The following is a 19,285-nucleotide window of genomic DNA, read 5'->3' as shown; positions in this document are numbered from 1 at the left end:
TAAGAGTTGGTGATGGTAGCAGTGCAATTGTTATACTAACCTTAATGCTCCAAGGTCTTCCTCTCTCTAGGTGTACGCTGTAGATTCCTATGGTTACTTTGACTGATTTGGTGACTGCTACATCTCCATATGGCTCATTTTCCACCTCGACGATGAAGGTGATTTGATGGTACTTAACTTTGACAAGGATGTAACTGCAGGTACCCTGCATAACATAGTACAAATAATCGAAGGTTTTATAATGGGGATCTCCCCAAACTATACATTGGCCAAATTCTTTAGCATGACAGCCCAGGATGCCATCCACCACTTTGCATTCATCATTGGTTCCACAAGTATGGTCTTGGCAGGTGGTGATGCCGTTTTTCCCACATGTACATTTCTTCTGGCATCGGTTGTCTTTGAAGAATTCTTCACCCAACTTATAGTACATATTTTCAAAGACACAACCGCACTCCGAAATAGGAACACAGTCGTCTCCACTCAGTACAAAGCCATTATTACAGTAACACCCTTCAGTAGAGGACTTAACGCAGGTTCTTGGAGATCTAAGGTCAAAACAGGTTACGGGACAGCCATCACCAAGAAGTTTGTAGTGACTGTTGAGGGGGCAGACGAGTTCTGTAAACATAAAGGGGGCTCTTATAATTACAGCATATTCAAGGCAGACAAAATAGATATATACACTGTAATTTGAACCTATTAGTGATATATTCTAAAAGAAATCTTACCACAAAAAGATGGAGTCCTCCATTCCTTGACCAAAGAACCATTTCTTTGACATTCAGAAACATAAGATGCAATGCTGGCACAGACATAAGATTGACGCCCCTTGTATGCGCACACATCATATAGACAGTTATTGAAGAAAGGCATTGGATCAATAATATTGTAGCATTGACTGAAGGGTCCATCAGGCTTGGTAAGAAGTCCACAATACTGGTCACTCTTGTAGACATTCTTATCGTTCTCACTGCACTTGCTGCACTCTGGACATACGTCTTCACATTCTTCTACGTCTTCCACCTTCCAGTACTTTCCAAATTCTTCTGGAGTTTTGGCCTTTACTCCCCCTGGTAAGATTACATCATCTTCGGCATCTCCATTGTTGTCTCCACACAAACCACCGACGGCCCCTTTGTATGTATTTGGAAGCTCTACAGTAACATGGCTCCAATCATTACAACTCAAGGTCAGGCCGAAATCTGTCTTGACTACTGTATGGGCTCCAGATGTGAATACAATGAGCTTTGTAGACTCAAAATAGTATGGTAGATTCACAAAACACCCATCAACCTATTTAAAATATGGTAAATGGTTAGATAGGTGTCACAAAAAATTCCTTCCTATAATTGTAAACAGCGTTGGGTGAGTATCCTCATGAATACCAGCTGACATCTTCGGGATACGAACCACAAAGTACCGTAGATTCCAAAGCCAAGGTATGAATCCAAAGAAATTGCAAAGTCTTGGAAAATGCCTACTGTTTCTTTGGCTTGCATTTGAATCTATTTTGTGGATTTGTGTTGAGAAGACATCAACCATGGGTTATGCATGAGTATACTCACCCAACATTTTTGGTGGTTTCTATATCACATTGGCAACTGATGGCCACCAGGTAGTGAGGAACTCAATGTCAGCTATCCATAGTCCTACCAACCTGCCATCCTGCCGACCTTTACGCAACCATCTAAGGGTAACCTCCTACCATTCACGATTTTATATTTAGTTACTGTGATGAACTTAGTCTTCCTTTAAGACCCTTTTGTTCTTATAGCTACCTACTCTGTTGAATTACATTTCCATCAAGTCACCTTTAAGCTCCTACAACCTCACCATTCCCAATCACCTATAAAATCTAAATCTGCAACCAAAGATTTTAGCAAATTTTTATGCCTGCCAGATCATTTGAGTTTTTGGGGCACTGGTCAAAAATGGTGTCAACCAACTATTTCAATCTTTGTCACTAAGTAGTAGCACCAAGGAAAAATAAGCCAAATAAGAAGATCACCACTAAAGGCTCCTCTATGATACTGTCATATATTACAGGAAATCTAGTACGATAAACTTTACAATTTGACTCACAATGTCAATAAAATTTAGCTTTACCTTGATCTGATGTGGGTGATCTTTACTGATGGTTATCATTTTATTGTAGGCCTTTAATATCACCTCTTTGGTGAAGGACAAGTCTTTGGTACCATGGTGGTCTTTCTGAACCAAGATCGAGAAATGGGTTATTGATGGGTCATTTGACGTTACATTGACCAGCTCATATGTACAAGTGCCCGTGAAGTCTACATGCATTCCGTCAAATGTGGTGTAATGAGGACCACCGTAGACTGTACAGGTGGAATACTCTGTAGGATAACAACCTCGTATCCCATTGACAATCTGGCATGTCTCACTGTCTTTGCATCTGGTTGACTGGCAGACCACTTGGGCTAGTTTTGGGTCACATTTACATTGCACATTACATTTCTCATTGTACCAGTTCTGGAGAGGTTCATAATATCTGCCATTATATTGACATCCGCAACTTGTGGGGGGAACACATTTGTCACCGCTAAGGACCATGTTCTCATTGCATTCACATATTTCTACACAGGATTTTGTGCATTTTACTGGTGCATCTTTGTCGGCACAACTGGCTGGACAAGCATTTCCACAGGCGTTATAGTGACTGTTCGGATCTTCACATGTTTTTGCTGTAATGGACAAAAAAAAAATGGTGGGATCAGCATACCAGATAATACCAAATTTATGCCCATTCCTATAGAGTTGACTGGTTCATTTATTACTCTGCTACTGTTGACTATCCATGTCAGTTTATAAAGCTTTTTTCATATGCCATGTTTTGGAAAAGATTGGTATCTTCTCAGACTGAAGCCATCACATCATTCAGATGATCACCATGGGTCAACCTACTCTAACCCCCAACTATTAGCTGTCTTCTGTGTGGTAAGCTGCAGACAGCTACTCATTTTACCTGCAAAGACTGTTGTAGAATTGGGTAGTGTCAGAAAATTCCAACATAGAACTAGAGCATACTCTAGAGCCATGATGGTGAACCTATGGCACATGCGCCATCGCCATGATCGGTCACTAATGGGGAGTGGGCACAGTCGACCATTTTGCTGTGGCCGAACAGGAGAGAGGAGGCGGAGGCAGAGAACAAGAAGAAGGCAGCACCACCAGTGCTGTTTGAGCCCTGGGAAAACTCATTACCAAAATGAAGAAAGCAGGAATACCTTTGCAATAATTTACTGGGTTTTGGGTTAAAGTTTGGGCACTCGATCTCAAAAAGATTTGCCATCACTACTCTAGAGGGTCCAAGTTCAAACACAATAATGGCTCCCTAGAAGACAACCACATTTGATGGCCTATTTCCTAGCGGTTCTTGAAGAATAGGCCTCCAGAATCATTTTATCTGGTGGGCCCAAATAACACTGCCCATGAGTGACCATGTAAGATACAATTTTGCTGGGACTCTGCACTACAACATCATTCTACCTTAATTCAACATATGGACAGGAGGTGTCCTACTACGGTTGAGCGATCGGGCTAACAACATTGTTTGCTTTTCCCACAATGATTGGCCAGTAGCCAAGCATTGTGGGAACTAATGTGAGACCTCGATCCCGCCAATAAAGATCGGGATCCGATCCTTTCCGATCCCGATCCCTCAACCCCATGTCCTACATTATCAAAAGCTTTTTTTCCCCTCAAAATAAGCCCCAACATAATAGCAATAGAGATGAGTGAGTAGTGTTCGATCAAGTAGGTGTTCGATCGAATACTATGGTACTCGAAATACTCGTACTCGATCGAACACTACTAGCGGTTCGAAGTTTAAGGTTCGATGCAGAACCAGCGTTGATTGGCAGAATGCTATACATTCTGCCAATCAACGCTGGTTCTTCTTTTACCTTTAGAAGTCTTCTCCGTGCAGCGTCCCCGTGGCGTCTTCTGGGTGGAATTCACTCTGCCTAGGCATCCGGCCTAGGCAGAGCTGACTGCGCATGCGCGGGCATGCCCTCGCATGCGCAGTCGGCTCTGCTCAGGCGTCGGGTCAGGCAGAGACGACCGCGCATGTGCAGTCGGATCTGCCTAGGCCCTGATGCCTAGGCAGAGTGAATTCCAGCCGGAAGAAGATGCCGGGACGCTGCGCCGGGAGAAGACTTCAAGGAGAATCCAGCCCGACCATCACTCGTGGACTTGGTAAGTATAATGTTATCGAATTTTGCATACCCCTGAAACGAGCATTTCCCCCCATAGACTATTATGGGGTTTGAAATCCGTTCGAAAAGTCGAACAGCGTGCGGCTGGTCGAATTGGATTTCAAACCTCGGACAGTTTAGTGTTCACTCATCTCTAAATAGCAACTCTTCCTAACAAATCCAGAGATCCAAAATCTACTGCTATTCTCTTAAAATATACTTATGGTACTTACGGCAACCAGAAGGTGTTCTCCAGTCATAGATCTTTATTCCTTGACTCATGCATGTCCTTGCATAGGACTCCAAAGCTTGACAAAGCATGACTTTAGCACCGTCATTTATGCAAACATCATAGAGACAACCATCGAAGAACTTATTTGGACTGACTTTGGAGCTACATTCCCGAAAAGGTCCGTCTTTTTTGAACAAGATACCACAATTTTCATCTCCTCCATAAAGTTTCTTCTTGCTTTCTTCGCAGGTTGGGCATTGGCCTGGACAAGAGTGAAAGCAGAATGGATCTCGATCGTAGACTGTCCATGAAGCTGCCCAGTCTACAGTGGAGTTTGTTAATTTTCCGTTAGGAGATTTCTGATCATCATTTGGATTCTGGTTGAAATTTCCACAGAGACCAGACACAGAATTGTAGTAGCTACTGGGAATGGATAAGGTGACAAGCGAATTCCAGTCAAAGGTAACTGTAACATTGGCTAGGGTCTCTACGACTGCAGTCAGTCCACTGCGATGCATGCGGATTTTCCCTTCAGCTAGACTTGCAGGTAAATTTATTAGTTCATTATTAACCTGAAAAAAACATCAAACAGAAAATAAAATTAATTTACACAAATTTATAAACAAATCTCCCCATATGGAGTCCTTCCCACTGGGAAACCTCTTATATGATGAGCAGAGAGATATTGGCTCGTATGGATTATTAATATCTCCTTTATTGACTTCGGCCTACTGGTGGCTCTTCTACTCAAGATTAGGGTTGAGCCGATCTTGAGATTTCAAGATCGATTTTAAAATCCGATTTCCGATCATTTTACAGCCGATCTCGATCGTGAAATTTGCTCGATCGCCGATCGGAATCTGATCTTTTCCGATCCCGATCCTCAACCCTAGTCATTGCTTTTCTATGGGAAAAGTCACTTTTGGGGTTGAGCCGATCTTGAGATAACCTCCGATCTCGATCCCGCTGGAAAAGATCGGGTCGGAATTCCGATCGCGATCGTGAAATTTACTCGATCGCCGATCGGAATCCGATCTTTTCCGATCCCGATCGCTCAACCCTACTCAAGATGTTGAATATTTGACATCCATTCCTATATGGATGTAGAATCAGATTACTGGGATCCCTGCCTATGAGGGATTGGGGTCTAGCAGCCCTCATGCATCTGCTATGGGGTGAACATGAGATGGACATGCCCAGAAGAACACACTATCTCCATTTATAACCATAAATAAGCATCGCTTCCTAATTCCTGCATTCTCATTTATACAACTTACTCGCATTTGAGGAAATTCTCCAACTTCGTTGCTGATTTTCAGGCCGTACATGTTGAGTTCCATCCTTCTGATGAAGGAGCCATCTTCAGTTCCCCTGTTATCATTCTTTGTGATTATCTGGAATTTTTCCAGGGAAGGGTCACCACCATTATATTGTGCAAATACGTAGCTGCAGGTGCCTTGGAAGTCGAAGTCCATCCCATCTAAGTTTTGATAATGAGGATCTCCCCATCCCCAGCACTGACCATAGAAATCTGGTACACACGCCGCCTTCTCATCTTGGACCTGACAGGTCTCCATCGAGCGACATGGTGTCCTCTTACAAGGATCTAAAAGTTTTCAATAAAAATACATCTAGATATCGTGCACAGTAATAGACAAAACGAGTAATGTCAATCAGCAGCTGCTAAAGCCAACAGGATTTTGTCATGTCATAAAACCATCATGGCCTCCCCTATAGTCACCACCATTCTATTCTGAAGGTCACCAAAAGGTGTACAAGCATAATCTAATGGAGGAGGTTTACTAAAATATGTCATTCACAGTAATCCACTCCAATGGACACTCCAATATATTCTGGAAACAGTTTAATTAATTGAATAAATAATTAATTAACCAAATCGTTAAAGGAGTTTCCCAAGATAACTTTCAGATTGGTGGGGGTTGACTCCCAAAACCCCACATATCAGCTGATTGAAGGGGCTGTGGCATCTGGACAAGAGCTGTGGCCTATACGTTGCTTACCAGGAACAGCGCCATCAATTGTATAGTGGTTGTGCTTGGTATTGGGGCTCAACACCAGTTATTGGAATGAGACAAAGCTTCCGCATGGCCATGTGACTGATGGATCTGATGTCACTGGTCTCATCCAAGCACTGCAAGCTCTTCAAACAGATGAGTCCCTGATATCAGAGATCTCTTTGCACTCACCTTTCTTGACACAAGTCCTAACACCATCAAGAACATCACATTTCTCGTCCGCCGCACACCTCATAGATTGCCATGTCATCCTCCCTCCAGGATTACAGGTATATTTACGACTGCAGTCATCAGTTATCACACTTTCATTGGTCTGCAAAATTACAGAAAGTTTTTGCGTTAAGTGATAAGATTATCCATCCATCTATCCATCCCTTATATGAATACGTACAAAAGCTTTAAATATGTAATATAATATTTTCTTACACTTAGATATCGTCCATCCAGGTTACATCCACAAGCACTGAGTGGCACACAATTCTTTCCATCGAACATATATCCATCGTTACATTGACAACCCTCGCGGCATTTTTTACCACAAGTACTTGAATCCAGGAGACTGTTACAGGTGAATTTGCAGGTGTGGGTACATGGTTCATAATGACTGTTGGCTGGACATACAAGGGCTGTCGGGAAATAAAACACCACAAATTACAGATTATCTATCTATCTATCTCTCTCCTATCTATCTATCTCTCTCCTATCTATCTATCTATCTATCTATCTATCTATCTCCTATCTATCTATCTATCTATCTATCTCCTATCTATCTATCTATCTATCTATCTATCTATCTATCTATCTCCTATCTATCTATCTATCTATCTATCTATCTATCTCCTATCTATCTATCTCCTATCTATCTATCTATCTATCTATCTATCTATCTATCTATCTATCTCTCTCCTATCTATCTATCTATCTATCTATCTATCTATCTATCTCCTATCTATCTATCTATCTATCTATCTATCTATCTATCTATCTATCTCTCTCCTATCTATCTATCTATCTATCTATCTATCTATCTATCTATTTATCTATCTATCTCCTATCTATCTATCTATCTATCTATCTATCTATCTATTTATCTATCTATCTCCTATCTATCTATCTATCTATCTATCTATCTATCTATCTATCTATCTCCTATCCTATCTATCTATCTATCTATCTATCTATCTATCTATCTATCTATCTATCTATCTGAATGATTCATGCGGGCAGTGCGCGGCAAGCACACAGAGCCCATTATATGCTATGGAGTCCGTGTGCTTAACTGTCCAGCGCTTGCAGTTGCGCTGATATTTTGTTCAGGGATTGTCCTCCTGCAGACTCCTTCCGGACGGGAGGCAAACGCTAATGTGACCTGGCCCATAGTCTATGGGGTCCGTGCGCTTTAACTGCACAGCACTCCTCCTAAACACTCTCCTCCTGCTACTCGTGGACTTGGTGACTCTCCTTTAGTCGAATAGTCGTTTTCCCTGAAACGAGCATTTTTTCCCATCGACTATAACGGGATTCGATATTCGATCGAGTAGTCGAATATTGAGGCTCTACTCAAAACGAATATTGAATCTCAAATATTTCACTACTCGCTGATCTCTATTCTTTAACCATTGGTTCCAATTTATCCCAGTGTGTCTTCTCAACCAGATAAAAATATAGAACAAGTCCTAAGAATAGGGTTGAGCCGATCTTGAAATTTCTGGATCAATTTTAAAATCTGATTTCCGATCATTTTCCAGCCGATCACGATCGTGAAATTTGCTCGATCACCAATCGTAATCTGATCTTTTCCGATCCCGATCACTCAACCCTAGTCAATGCTTCTCTATGGGAGAAATCACTTTTAGGGTTGAGCCAATCTTGAGATAACCTCTGACCTCAATCATGCTGGAAGAGATCGGGATTGGAATTCTGATCGCGATCGTGAAATTTAGTCGATCACCGATCGGAATCCGATCTTTTCCGATCCTGATTACTCAACCCTACCTAAGAACCTTCTCTTTCCTTCACCTTACATTATCAGCTGCCTGACATATAGTTTTATGGGATTTCTGACTCTCTCAATAACAGACATTGGGTGCAAGAATGCGCACAACTGAGTGTAGAGTCCGAGGCTCCGTTCCAATCCAATAACTATAGAGTAGGTCCCATCCTCCTCTATAGTATCGAATCGGAACAGGACGGAACCCCCCAATAGAAGTTAATGAGTGATGAAAAGCACTGGATGTCATCTGAGTGCCTTCTATTAAAAAAAAAAAAATCGGCATACACTTGACCGGCAGACTTGGCCTTGTGCATAAAGCCTCAGTAAGGGGAATATAACCTAGTTACTTACGGCAGCCAGCAATATTTCTCCAGGTTCCGATTTTGGCGTTTTTATCTTGGCACATTGACGCGTATGTTTGTAGACTGGCACATAGTGCATCCTTCCCTTCAGCACTGGCACAAACATCAAATACGCAACTTTTGGCAAAATTCTCTGGAGGCACCAAAGTGTGGCAATCCTTAAAGGGCCCTTGAGGGTCTGTTATTAATCCACACTTGGTGGGTGCCTTAGCCTCAGCAGTTGCTACTTGGTCACAGGTAAAACAATGATCTCCTGTACAACCATGACAGTCTGTCCTCGTCCCATCCATTGCCCAGGACTTTGCAAACACTGCCAGGTCAGTAACTACGGTGCCATTTGGAAGGCGGAATTCATCATTGGTGTTTTTGTTGAAATTTCCGCAGAGGCCTTGAGTGAGTCCGGCATAGGAGCTGGGTGCCCAGATTGAAACAAAGGACTGTCGGTCATACAGCAGAGTAATGCCGTATTTACTGTAAACAATGACGTTATTTCCTTCTTCGCTGATCCAGAATGGATATTTTCGAGTCCGGCAGGGAAGGTTGTATCTTTCATTGTTGAGCTATGAGAATGAGAAAGAAAATTTTGTTAGAGATCAATATAGGAAGGCATCAATAGTCAGTTCTGAGTATGTTAACAATGAGTTAGGAAACAACCCTATAGCTAAAAAGTGTCAAAAATTGATAAAATTATTGCCCAATCTAAAACTATCATGTAGTAGAGCCTCCTACAGTGTCAAAAATTTGTCAATAAAAAGTCATCACCCTACTGACTGAGCCACAGGTACTTCCAGAAATGCTAGAAGAACCGGTGGCTCAGTCAGTAGGGTGATGTCTTTGTATGTCTGTTCACACCAGGTCATGAGTTCGATCCCCGCATCGTCCTCAAACTGATTAAAAAAACAGCATTTGTCAATAAAAATCAAGTTATGACCCAGTATAATGATTAAAAAATGTACTACCAACCTCAACAGTCCAGGTTTTTCCTCTCTCCAAATATATAGTGTAACCTCCTATGGTCACCATAACAGATTTGGTGGCGGCTACATGTCCATATGGCTCATTTTCCACAGTCACCGAATAGTCGATTTTATCTGTTTTTATCTTGAAAAGGGTATATCTGCAGGTGCCCTGCATATCATAGTACACCTTATCAAAGGTGATATAATGGCGATTTCCCCAAACAATGCATTGGCCAATCTCTTTAGCATGGCAGCCCAGGAATCCATCCACCACTTTGCATTCTTCATTGACGCCACAGGAATGGTCTCGGCAGGTGGTAATGCCATCTTTCCCACATGTACATTTCTTCTGGCACTGGTTCCCTGGGAAGAATTCTTGACCGAACTTATAATACGTGTTTTGAAAGACACAGCCACACTGGGAAATAGGCACGCACTCATCTCCACTCCTTACAAAGCCATCATTACAGTAACAACCTTCAGTGAAGGACTTAACACATGACCGTGGAGATGTAAGACCAAAGCAGGTGACGGGGCACCCATCTCCAAGGAGCTTGTGGTGACTATTCATGGGGCAGGTGAGTTCTGTAAACATAAAGAAGGACTCTTATAAATACAACATTGGCAACCTGGAAGGCAAACTATGTATTTGATACTACATTTTAAGACGGTTAACTACAGAAGTTTTCTTCCTTGCCTATCCCCTTGGATGGACATGCCCAGATATGTTTGTCAAGAGATGAGCAGCTTTTCTTGATGTGATATACAATCTATCCTATTCTGGTTCAGCTTTAATCCCAGATCATGTCTCTACGTTCTTTGAAAACCATAGGTGATGCTATATCAGGTTTTCTTTTTTTCCATCAAGGACAACTTATTGCCTAGAGATAAGCAGCTTTTCGTGATGCGATACGCTATTGGCTGTTGGCTATCTACCATGTATGAAATCTTACCGCAGAAAGATGGCGTCCTCCATTCCTTGATCTGAGAACCATTTCTTTGACAATCAGAAGCATAAGATGCCATTCGGGTACAGACAACGGATAGATGACCCTTGGAAGCACACACTTCGGATACGCAGTCATCAAGATAAGGCATTGGGTCAATAGAAGCATGGCATTGACTGAAGGGTCCATTGGACTTACTAAGAAGTCCACAATATTGGTCACTTTTATAACGTTGCTTATCGGCCTCATTGCACTTGGCACATTTTGAACATGTTCCTTCACATCCTTCCACTTCTCCCACCTTCCAATGGCTTCCAAATTCATCTTCATTTGCTGCTGTCACTCCATCTTTTATGTTCAGGTCATCACTAGGGTCTCCATTGTTGTTTCCACACAAGCCATTGACTGCCGCCTTGTAGGTGCTGGGTAAGATGGCACGAGCACAACTGCTGCTATCATAAATCAAAGTCAAGTCAAACCCTGTCTGGACAACTGTGCTAGCTCCAGAACTGTAGGCTGTGAGCTTCGGGAACTCAGAATAGAAGGGGAGATTCACAATGTGCTCATTGACCTGCAGAAAGATAGTAAATGATGACTATAATGATAAATTATTGAGAGTATAAACCGTATGCAGTGAAGTCTGAACCACAGTATTTGGGAACCCTAAAATTACGGAGGATGGGGGTTACCTGGCTAATACAGAACACAACATAATACATTCACAATTATCCTTTAATAAGACGTGGACCGTCTCGAAATAATCTGGGTGGCGGAGGATGAGGAAAAGTCTAATCTATTACATGTCTTCTTGTCTACTGTTTTAACACAGAAAAAATCACTAGAGTATACAGGCATGGCCAAAAGTTTTGAGAATGATACAAATATAAATTTTTACAAAGTCTACTGCTTCAGTTGTTCTAATGGCAATTTGCATATACTCCAGAATGTTATAAAGAGTGATCAGCTTAACAGCAATTATTTGCAAAGTCAATATTTGCCTAGAAAATTAACTTTATCCCCCAAAACACATTTCAACATCATTGCAGCCCTGCCTTAAAAGGACCAGCTAACATCTTTTCAGTGATTGCTCCATTAACATAGGTGTGGGTGTTGATGAGGACAGAGCTGGAGATCAATCTGTCATGATTAAGTAAGAATGACACCACTGGACACTGTAAAAGGAGGCTGGTGCTTGGCATCATTGTTTCTCTTCTGTTAACCATGGTTATCTCTAAAGAAACACGTGCAGTCATCATTGCACTGCACAAAAATGGCCTAACAGGGAAGAGTATCGCAGCTAGAGAGATTGCACCTCAGTCAACAATCTATTGCATCATCAAGAACTTCAAGGAGAGAGGTTCCATTGTTGGCAAAAAGGCTCCAGGGTGCCCAAAAAAGACCAGCAAGCGCCAGGACCGTCTCTTAAAAGTGTTTCAGCTGCGGTATTGGGCTACCAGCAGTGCAGAGCTTGCTCAGGAATGGCAGCAGGCAGGTGTGAGTGCATCTGCACGCACTGTGAGGCGGAGACTCTTGGAGCAAGGCCTGGTCACAAGGAGGGCAGCTAAGAAGCCACTTCTCTCCAGAAAAAAACATCAGGGACAGACTGATATTCTGCAAAAGGTACAGGGAGTGGCCTGCTGAGGACTGGGGTAAAGTCATTTTCTCTGATGAATCCCCCTTTTCGATTGTTTGGGACATCTGGAAAACAGCTTATTCGGAGAAGACGAGGTGAGCGCTACCACCAGTCTTGTCTCATGCCAACTGTAAAGCCTCCTGAAACCATTCATGTGTGGGGTTGCTTCTCAGCCAAGGGAATCGGCTCTCTCACAGTCTTGCCTAAAAACACAGCCATGAATAAAGAATGGTACCAGAATGTCCTCCAAGATCAACTTCTCCCAACCGTCCAAGAGCAGTTTGGCGATCAACAATGCCTTTTCCAGCATGATGGAGCACCTTGCCATAAAGCAAAGGTGATAACTAAATGGCTCAGGGAACAAAACATAGAGATTTTGGGTCCATGGCCTGGAAACTCCCCAGATCTTAATCCCATTGAGAACTTGTGGTCAATCATCAAGAGACGGGTGGACAAACAAAAACCTACAAATTCTGACAAAATGCAAGCATTGATTGTGCAAGAATGGACGGCTATCAGTCAGGATTTGGTCCAGAAGTTGATTGAGAGCATGCCAGGGAGAATTGCAGAGTCCTGAAGAAGAAGGGTCAACACTGCAAATATTGCAACGCTGCATTAACTCATTCTAACTGTCAATATAAGCTTTTGTTACTCATAATATGATTGCAATTCTATTTCTGTATGTGATAAAAACATCTGACAAACACACAGAAAAACCAGAGGGAAGCAGATCATGTGAAAATAGAAGATTTGTGTCATTCTCAAAACCTTTGGCCATGACTGTAGAAAAATTCTAAGTTATTTACCAACTGCTTAACCCTTAAGTACAGGGGCATCTTAAAAACACTAAAATAGGAATACTACCTGCCCTGATGGTATTCACCCCCAGATTCTGAAGTAATGTAATAATCTACTGTAATATTTCTGGACTGTCTAGACACAGAGTATATTCCACAAGACGGATGCATAGCAAATGTTGTACAAAAAGGGTCAAAAAGTAATCCCGAAAAATATAGACCAGTATATATAACCTCAGTGAGAAATAAAATATTTGAAGGTTTTCTAAGAGATGTTATCTTGGAATATCTCAATGAAAATAATCTTATAACAACCATCAGCACGGGTTTATGAGGAATCGGTCAAGGACATGGGTCATGCGGTAGATGTAGTATATCTGGATTGGACATGGGTCATGCGGTAGATTTAGTATACAGTATATGGATTGGGCATGGGTCATGCGGTAGATTTAGTATATATGGATTGGGCATAGGTCATGCACTAGATATAGTATATCTGGACTGACTGGGCATAGGTCATGCACTAGATATAGTATATCTGAACTGGACATGGGTCATGCGGTAGATGTAGTATATCTGGACTGGACATGGGTCATGCGGTAGATTTAGTATACTGTATATGGATTGGGCATAGGTCATGCACTAGATATAGTATATCTGGACTGGACATGGGAAATACCATAGATTTAATATATCTGGGTTTTTCAAAGGCTTTTGATACCTTCCACATAAAAGGTTGTTATACAAAATGAAAATTTTGGGTCTGGGGGAAAACACACGCATTTTGGTTCACAACTAACTGAGTGACAGGAAACAGAGGCTGCTCATTAAAGGGAAATACTCAGATTGGGTCACAGTTACTTGTGGGGTGCCAAAGAGGACTGTATTGGGGCCTCTCCTATATAGATATATGTTTATTAATGACCCGGTAGAGGGTTTACAGAGCAGGGTGTCCATATTTGAAGATGATACTAAAAACTTACTTTAAAGTAATCCCCAACCGAGGAGGATAGTAGAATCTTACAGGGGGGTCTAGGAAAGCTTTAAGCATGGGTGGAGACTTGGCAAATGAAGTTTAATTTGACAAATGCAAGGCTATGGATTTTGGTCAAAAAATATAATGTATTATGTACTTAATAATAAATTACTGGGTAAGACTGCCACTGATAAAGGCTTGGAGATGTTGGTGGACAGTAAGCTTACCTTTAGTGACCAGTGTCAGGCAGCTGCAGCCAAGGCAAATTAAATTATGGGATGCATCAAAAGAGGCCGAGATGCTCATAACAAAAACACAGTTATGTCTCTATACAAGTCACTAGTACAGACACAGATAGACTGGATTTTGTACCCCAATATACAAGAAGGACATAAGTGAACTAAAGAGAAGACAGAGAACCATTGCCTCGCAACACTTGGGTCTTGGCTTCAAATCTGATCTAAATACCCATAGAATGTCATACCTTGATCTGCTGTGGATAATCTTTACTCATAGTCAGCGTTACGTTGTGGATCTTCAACGTGATGTCTTTGGTGGAGGACACTCCATTACCAAGGCGGTCATTCTTAACAGTGACTGAGAAATCAGTCAGCGATGGATCCTTTGATATTACTTTGACCAACTGGTAGATACATGTGCCCTTAAAGTCAATCTTCTTATTATCAAATGTGGTATAATAATTTCCAGAAGCTTTACAGGTGGAGTACTTCTTGGGGTAACAGCCTCGTATGCCATTGGACATCTTGCATGTTTCACTGTCTTTGCATTTTGTTTCTTCACAAACCACAATTCCAAGAACGGAGTCACATTTACAATGAATGCTGCATTTTTCATTGTACCAAGATTGGTCTGGTTCATAATATCGTCCATTGTATTGACACCCGCAGCTGGAGATGGGCACGCATTTGCCACTACTGAGGACCATGCCTTTGTTACATTCACATATCTCAATACAGGGCTTTGTGCATTTCATTGGGGCATCTCTGTCAAAACAACTGGCTGGGCAAGCATTTCCACAGGCGTTATAGTGGCTGTTAGTATCCTCACACGACTTGGCTGAAATGGATAAAAGAAAAAAAAAATGTATATTTTATTAGTTTTTCTCTGTGGGAATATTGGTTCTCCTTAGTAAGATCCATCTAGTATAACCAGTCTTACAAGAAGTGTTCCTTGAGAAAGTAAATATAAGGCCCGGTTTGCATCTGCAGTCGGTAATCCATTCGGGGAGTCCAAAAATGGACTACCCAATGCATTGGCAAGCAGTGTGCAGTGAAAGCACATGGACCCCATAGACTATAATGGGGTCCGTGTGGTTTCCGTGCAGTCTCCACACGAATCATGCAGACAGGAAAGTAGATTGTGACGTACTATTCCGCTTGCCAATGCGTTCGGTAGTTCGTTTGGGGGGTTCCCCATGCAAAACGGATTACCGAACGCAGATGTGAACCGGGCCTTAGATATAAAGCTTAAAATAGGTCTGTGCTTAGGGTAGGTCATCAATATCCAAACGGTTGGGGTCTGATACCCATCACTACCAATGAAACTACACCCAGAACCATCCACTGTCACTTACATCACATCCACCATCCATTCAGTTGTCCCACGAACATACCCATATACCCACGAACATACCCATATCATTGCTAAAAGGCTATTCTACTGCTACCTTTCCTTCTTCTATTCCATCACGAAGCACCAGGGGCATTCCCCCAGGACTCCGAGCACCCCTCGTGTCATGCCTTGTACTCTGTCTCTCCTCCTCCTTTCCAGAAATTAGGTCAAACATTGCCCACGTCGTGCTGTTCAAGTTAAAATCTCGGGCATGTGCAGTACTGCTCCAAGCAGAGCAGTCTGCGCATGTCTGAGCAGCCATTATGGTGTGGTCAATGCAGTACTCTCGTGTAGTTGACCACACCAAAATGTCCGCTCAGACATAGACAATCGGCTCTGTCCAGAGCGGTATTGCGCATGCCCGAGATTGTAGCTTGAACAGCACGACATCAACGGGCAGTGCTTGGCCATATTTCCGGAAAGGAGGAGGAGAGGCGGAGCACTAGCATCCAAGGAGTGGTGTACAACGCCAATAGTACTCCGTGATGCTCATTCCTTAAGAAAGAAAGTGGTTTTAGAAGAAACGATGGGGAGAATCCAAGAGGGTAAAATGAGTGTTTAGGTAAAAATGAATTTTGGCAATGGCAGACTCCCTTTAAAGCCATAGACAATTAAAAAGCAAAAACACTTTTGCAAATATAAATAATTACAATTTTTGTATAGTTTTAAAAATTTTCTCTAACCATTTTAGCGGTGACATCTTTTGACTTTATAAGTTGCCAATGGATATGACCATTAATACAGGAACTTTCTATGGTCTGGCACTTGTTAGAAGCTCAGATAAGATTTTTTATTGTGGCAGGTTTTTACATAACTCAGTCACAATAAGGAAATTATACCTGGTGTAAGCCGATGACTGGTCAGGTAATAGAGGGGTGTACATCTCACCCAGACTACCAAGGTGAGTGAGATGAGAAAACTGCAGAACATTTCTCAGCAGATAACTATTGTCTGCTGAGGATTATTTCAGAGTTCCAGTTACTGGGCTGGATTTTTAGGAATGGCAGGTAGGTTGGTAGAGGGACCTATCATTCCACCCCCCTCCAGTCCACACTTTGGGGATGTTCCGGCAGCGAATCAGCTGTTAAGAATCTCCTCGTCAAGGAGGCTTAAGAAGTTGCTCCAGCAGACTGTGGGCAGAGTTTGGCTGGAGAACCAACAGAGAGGTCATATTTTTGGAGCTGTGTCCTGAATGACTCAACTGGCTTTTTGGATTTCTGTTATTCTAGGTGAGGTAACCTATTCTATGTTTAGTTAGCGCCTAGACGGGCAGGTATTTATTTTTGTATTGTTTCCTTTTGTTGCTGCACTATATTTTTGAGTAAAAATAAAACTCCACCTTTGTTTTGGACTAAAGAAACTGCACTTGTGTGTCTATGCCACCCCACCTAGCAACCCCCGACCCCGACACTGGCCTGAATCCCAGATCACAGAAAGTTCTTGTATTCATGGTCGTATCTATTGGTAACTGGTCAAGACAAAAGATGTCACCATAAAGATGGTTAGAATTTTTTTTTTTTTTAAATGTTGCAATAATTTAAAATAATTCTATTTTAAAATTTATAAATTTAAATGTGTCTGTTTGAAAAAAAAACCTTTACATGGGAGATTCAAGAGCCAGAAGCTCTTGGTCAGTCTAGGCCACATGCAATTTCTGCGTTGCTTGATGGGTAACACCACTTCTGCATATTGTACGTTTATTTTAAGTCCAGTAATATCATCAAGTTCCTCACGTGTTACATATGCTATGAAGAGGTAACGATATATGGTATATAGATATATTCTACTTACGACAATTGGACGGTGTTCGCCAGTCAAGAAGCTTGACTCCTTCGCTCTGGCAAGCACTTGCATAAGTTTCGAGTGACTGGCAAAGAATGTTTTTAGCCCCATCAGACATACAAACATCCAAGAGGCAACCGTTGAAGAACTCTTTTGGGTTGACTTTTGAGACACATGCTTGGAATGGTCCATTCTCTTTCGAGATGAGTCCACAGTTGTCGTCATTGCTATATTTTTTCTTTTTGGCATCATCACAGGTTGGACAATTGCCTGGACACTCGTCAAAACAGAATGGATCTGGATCATGGACTTTCCATGATACTGCCCACTCTACGATGGAAGTGACCAAGGTTCCATTACTAGATTTACGATCATCATTTAAATCTTGGTTGAAGTTCCCACAGAGACCAGACACATCGTTGTGATAGCTACTGGGAAGAGTTATTGCGCATACCCAGTTCCAATCATATATAACTTCTATACCACTTTCTGTTGTCACTATGGCAGTCAGTCCACTTTGAGTTACGTTCATTTTTCCATCAGCTAAAATGACCGGCAAATTGGTCATCTCATTATTGACCTGTACAAAGACATGGAGTCAATTGAGCACAAAAGTGATCAAAGGGATTGTTTTTTGGTAAAAATCACTTGTAGAAACAAGAGCTCATAGGTTTCATTAAATACTTACTCTTATTTGGGGGAATTCTCCATTTGATATTGCTATGGTTATGTTGTAGATAGTAGCTACAACCATCTTGATGTATGAAACAGCTGGATCTCCTCTGTTTTCATTTTTTATGGTCACCTGGAAAGGTTCCAAGGTAGGGTCGCCACCATCATATTTAGAGAGAACATAACTGCAGGTTCCTTGAAAGTCATAGCTATAGCCATCAAAAGTAACAGTATGGGGATCTCCCCATGCATAGCAAACACCTGTGTAATCCGGTCTGCAACGTGCTAAGCCATCTTGAACATGACAGCTCTCCTGTCTCCGACATGTTGTAGACTTGCAGGGGTCTGAAATACAGTAAATGCAAGAGCATTTTGTAATATAGTTAAATGGAAATAGCATCCTAAATGTATACACCATTTGGTGAACTGGGACCTTTGGTCATATTGGGAAAAACTTAGATGAGAAATAGGACAATCAACTGGTGGACCCTAAGGTGTACGCCAACTTTACAGGACCTCTCTTGCTCCATGTAATGTCATCTATTATGCTAATATGGGCATAGACTCACCAGAGTTGACACAAGATCTCACACCATTCACAGTTTGGCATTTATCTCCTGCAGCACAGCTTGTATTGCGGCAGCTCATCCCTGAGATTGGGTTGCAGGTACACTCCAGACTGCAGTCCTCACTGAGCGTAATTTCATTAGCCTTTGGAAACAAAGTAGGACATTTCAAAATGTGTTCCCTTCTAGACCCGTGAATTCAATGCCATGGTACCGTTTAGTATGGGGCAAACCTCACGAGATTTGGTTCTCGAGAAGATTTGTGCTCAAGCTTTGTTATTTTTATACTCTACATTCTTTTCAGACCTTAGAAACCATAAAAAGCAGTGGCCCAGGGTCGGTACAGTAAAAAAAAACAACAACAAAAAAAAAAAAAACACTGCTCCTCACCTGGATTTTTAGTCTTCTTTTTTGGATTCTGGTCTTCACTTGCAGGCTCTTCTGACCTCATTGGGCATCTTCTCCAACATCTTATACT

General features: G+C 41.9%; 1 protein-coding gene across 1 annotated transcript in view; it reads right to left on the bottom strand.

Moving 5' to 3' along the window:
• Positions 1–19,285, bottom strand: part of LOC142209001 (IgGFc-binding protein-like) — a 66,212-nt gene that overhangs the window by 20,450 nt on the left and 26,477 nt on the right. The window contains exons 12-25 of the mRNA XM_075277929.1: positions 18,811–18,952; positions 18,258–18,586; positions 17,579–18,149; positions 14,640–15,232; positions 10,756–11,320; positions 9,807–10,387; positions 8,833–9,403; positions 6,915–7,114; positions 6,660–6,801; positions 5,730–6,058; positions 4,454–5,024; positions 2,110–2,708; positions 732–1,296; positions 41–621 (exon numbers count right to left, since the gene is read on the bottom strand). Coding sequence (XP_075134030.1) covers positions 41–621; positions 732–1,296; positions 2,110–2,708; positions 4,454–5,024; positions 5,730–6,058; positions 6,660–6,801; positions 6,915–7,114; positions 8,833–9,403; positions 9,807–10,387; positions 10,756–11,320; positions 14,640–15,232; positions 17,579–18,149; positions 18,258–18,586; positions 18,811–18,952 — 6,339 coding nt within the window. The remainder of the gene's footprint in view (positions 1–40; positions 622–731; positions 1,297–2,109; positions 2,709–4,453; positions 5,025–5,729; positions 6,059–6,659; positions 6,802–6,914; positions 7,115–8,832; positions 9,404–9,806; positions 10,388–10,755; positions 11,321–14,639; positions 15,233–17,578; positions 18,150–18,257; positions 18,587–18,810; positions 18,953–19,285) is intronic.

The sequence above is a fragment of the Leptodactylus fuscus genome, chromosome 6 (assembly GCF_031893055.1).
Source record: "Leptodactylus fuscus isolate aLepFus1 chromosome 6, aLepFus1.hap2, whole genome shotgun sequence".
NCBI lineage: Eukaryota > Metazoa > Chordata > Amphibia > Anura > Leptodactylidae > Leptodactylus > Leptodactylus fuscus.
Note: the sequence above shows the minus strand (reverse complement) of the source record. Positions and strands in the feature narration are given on the sequence as shown.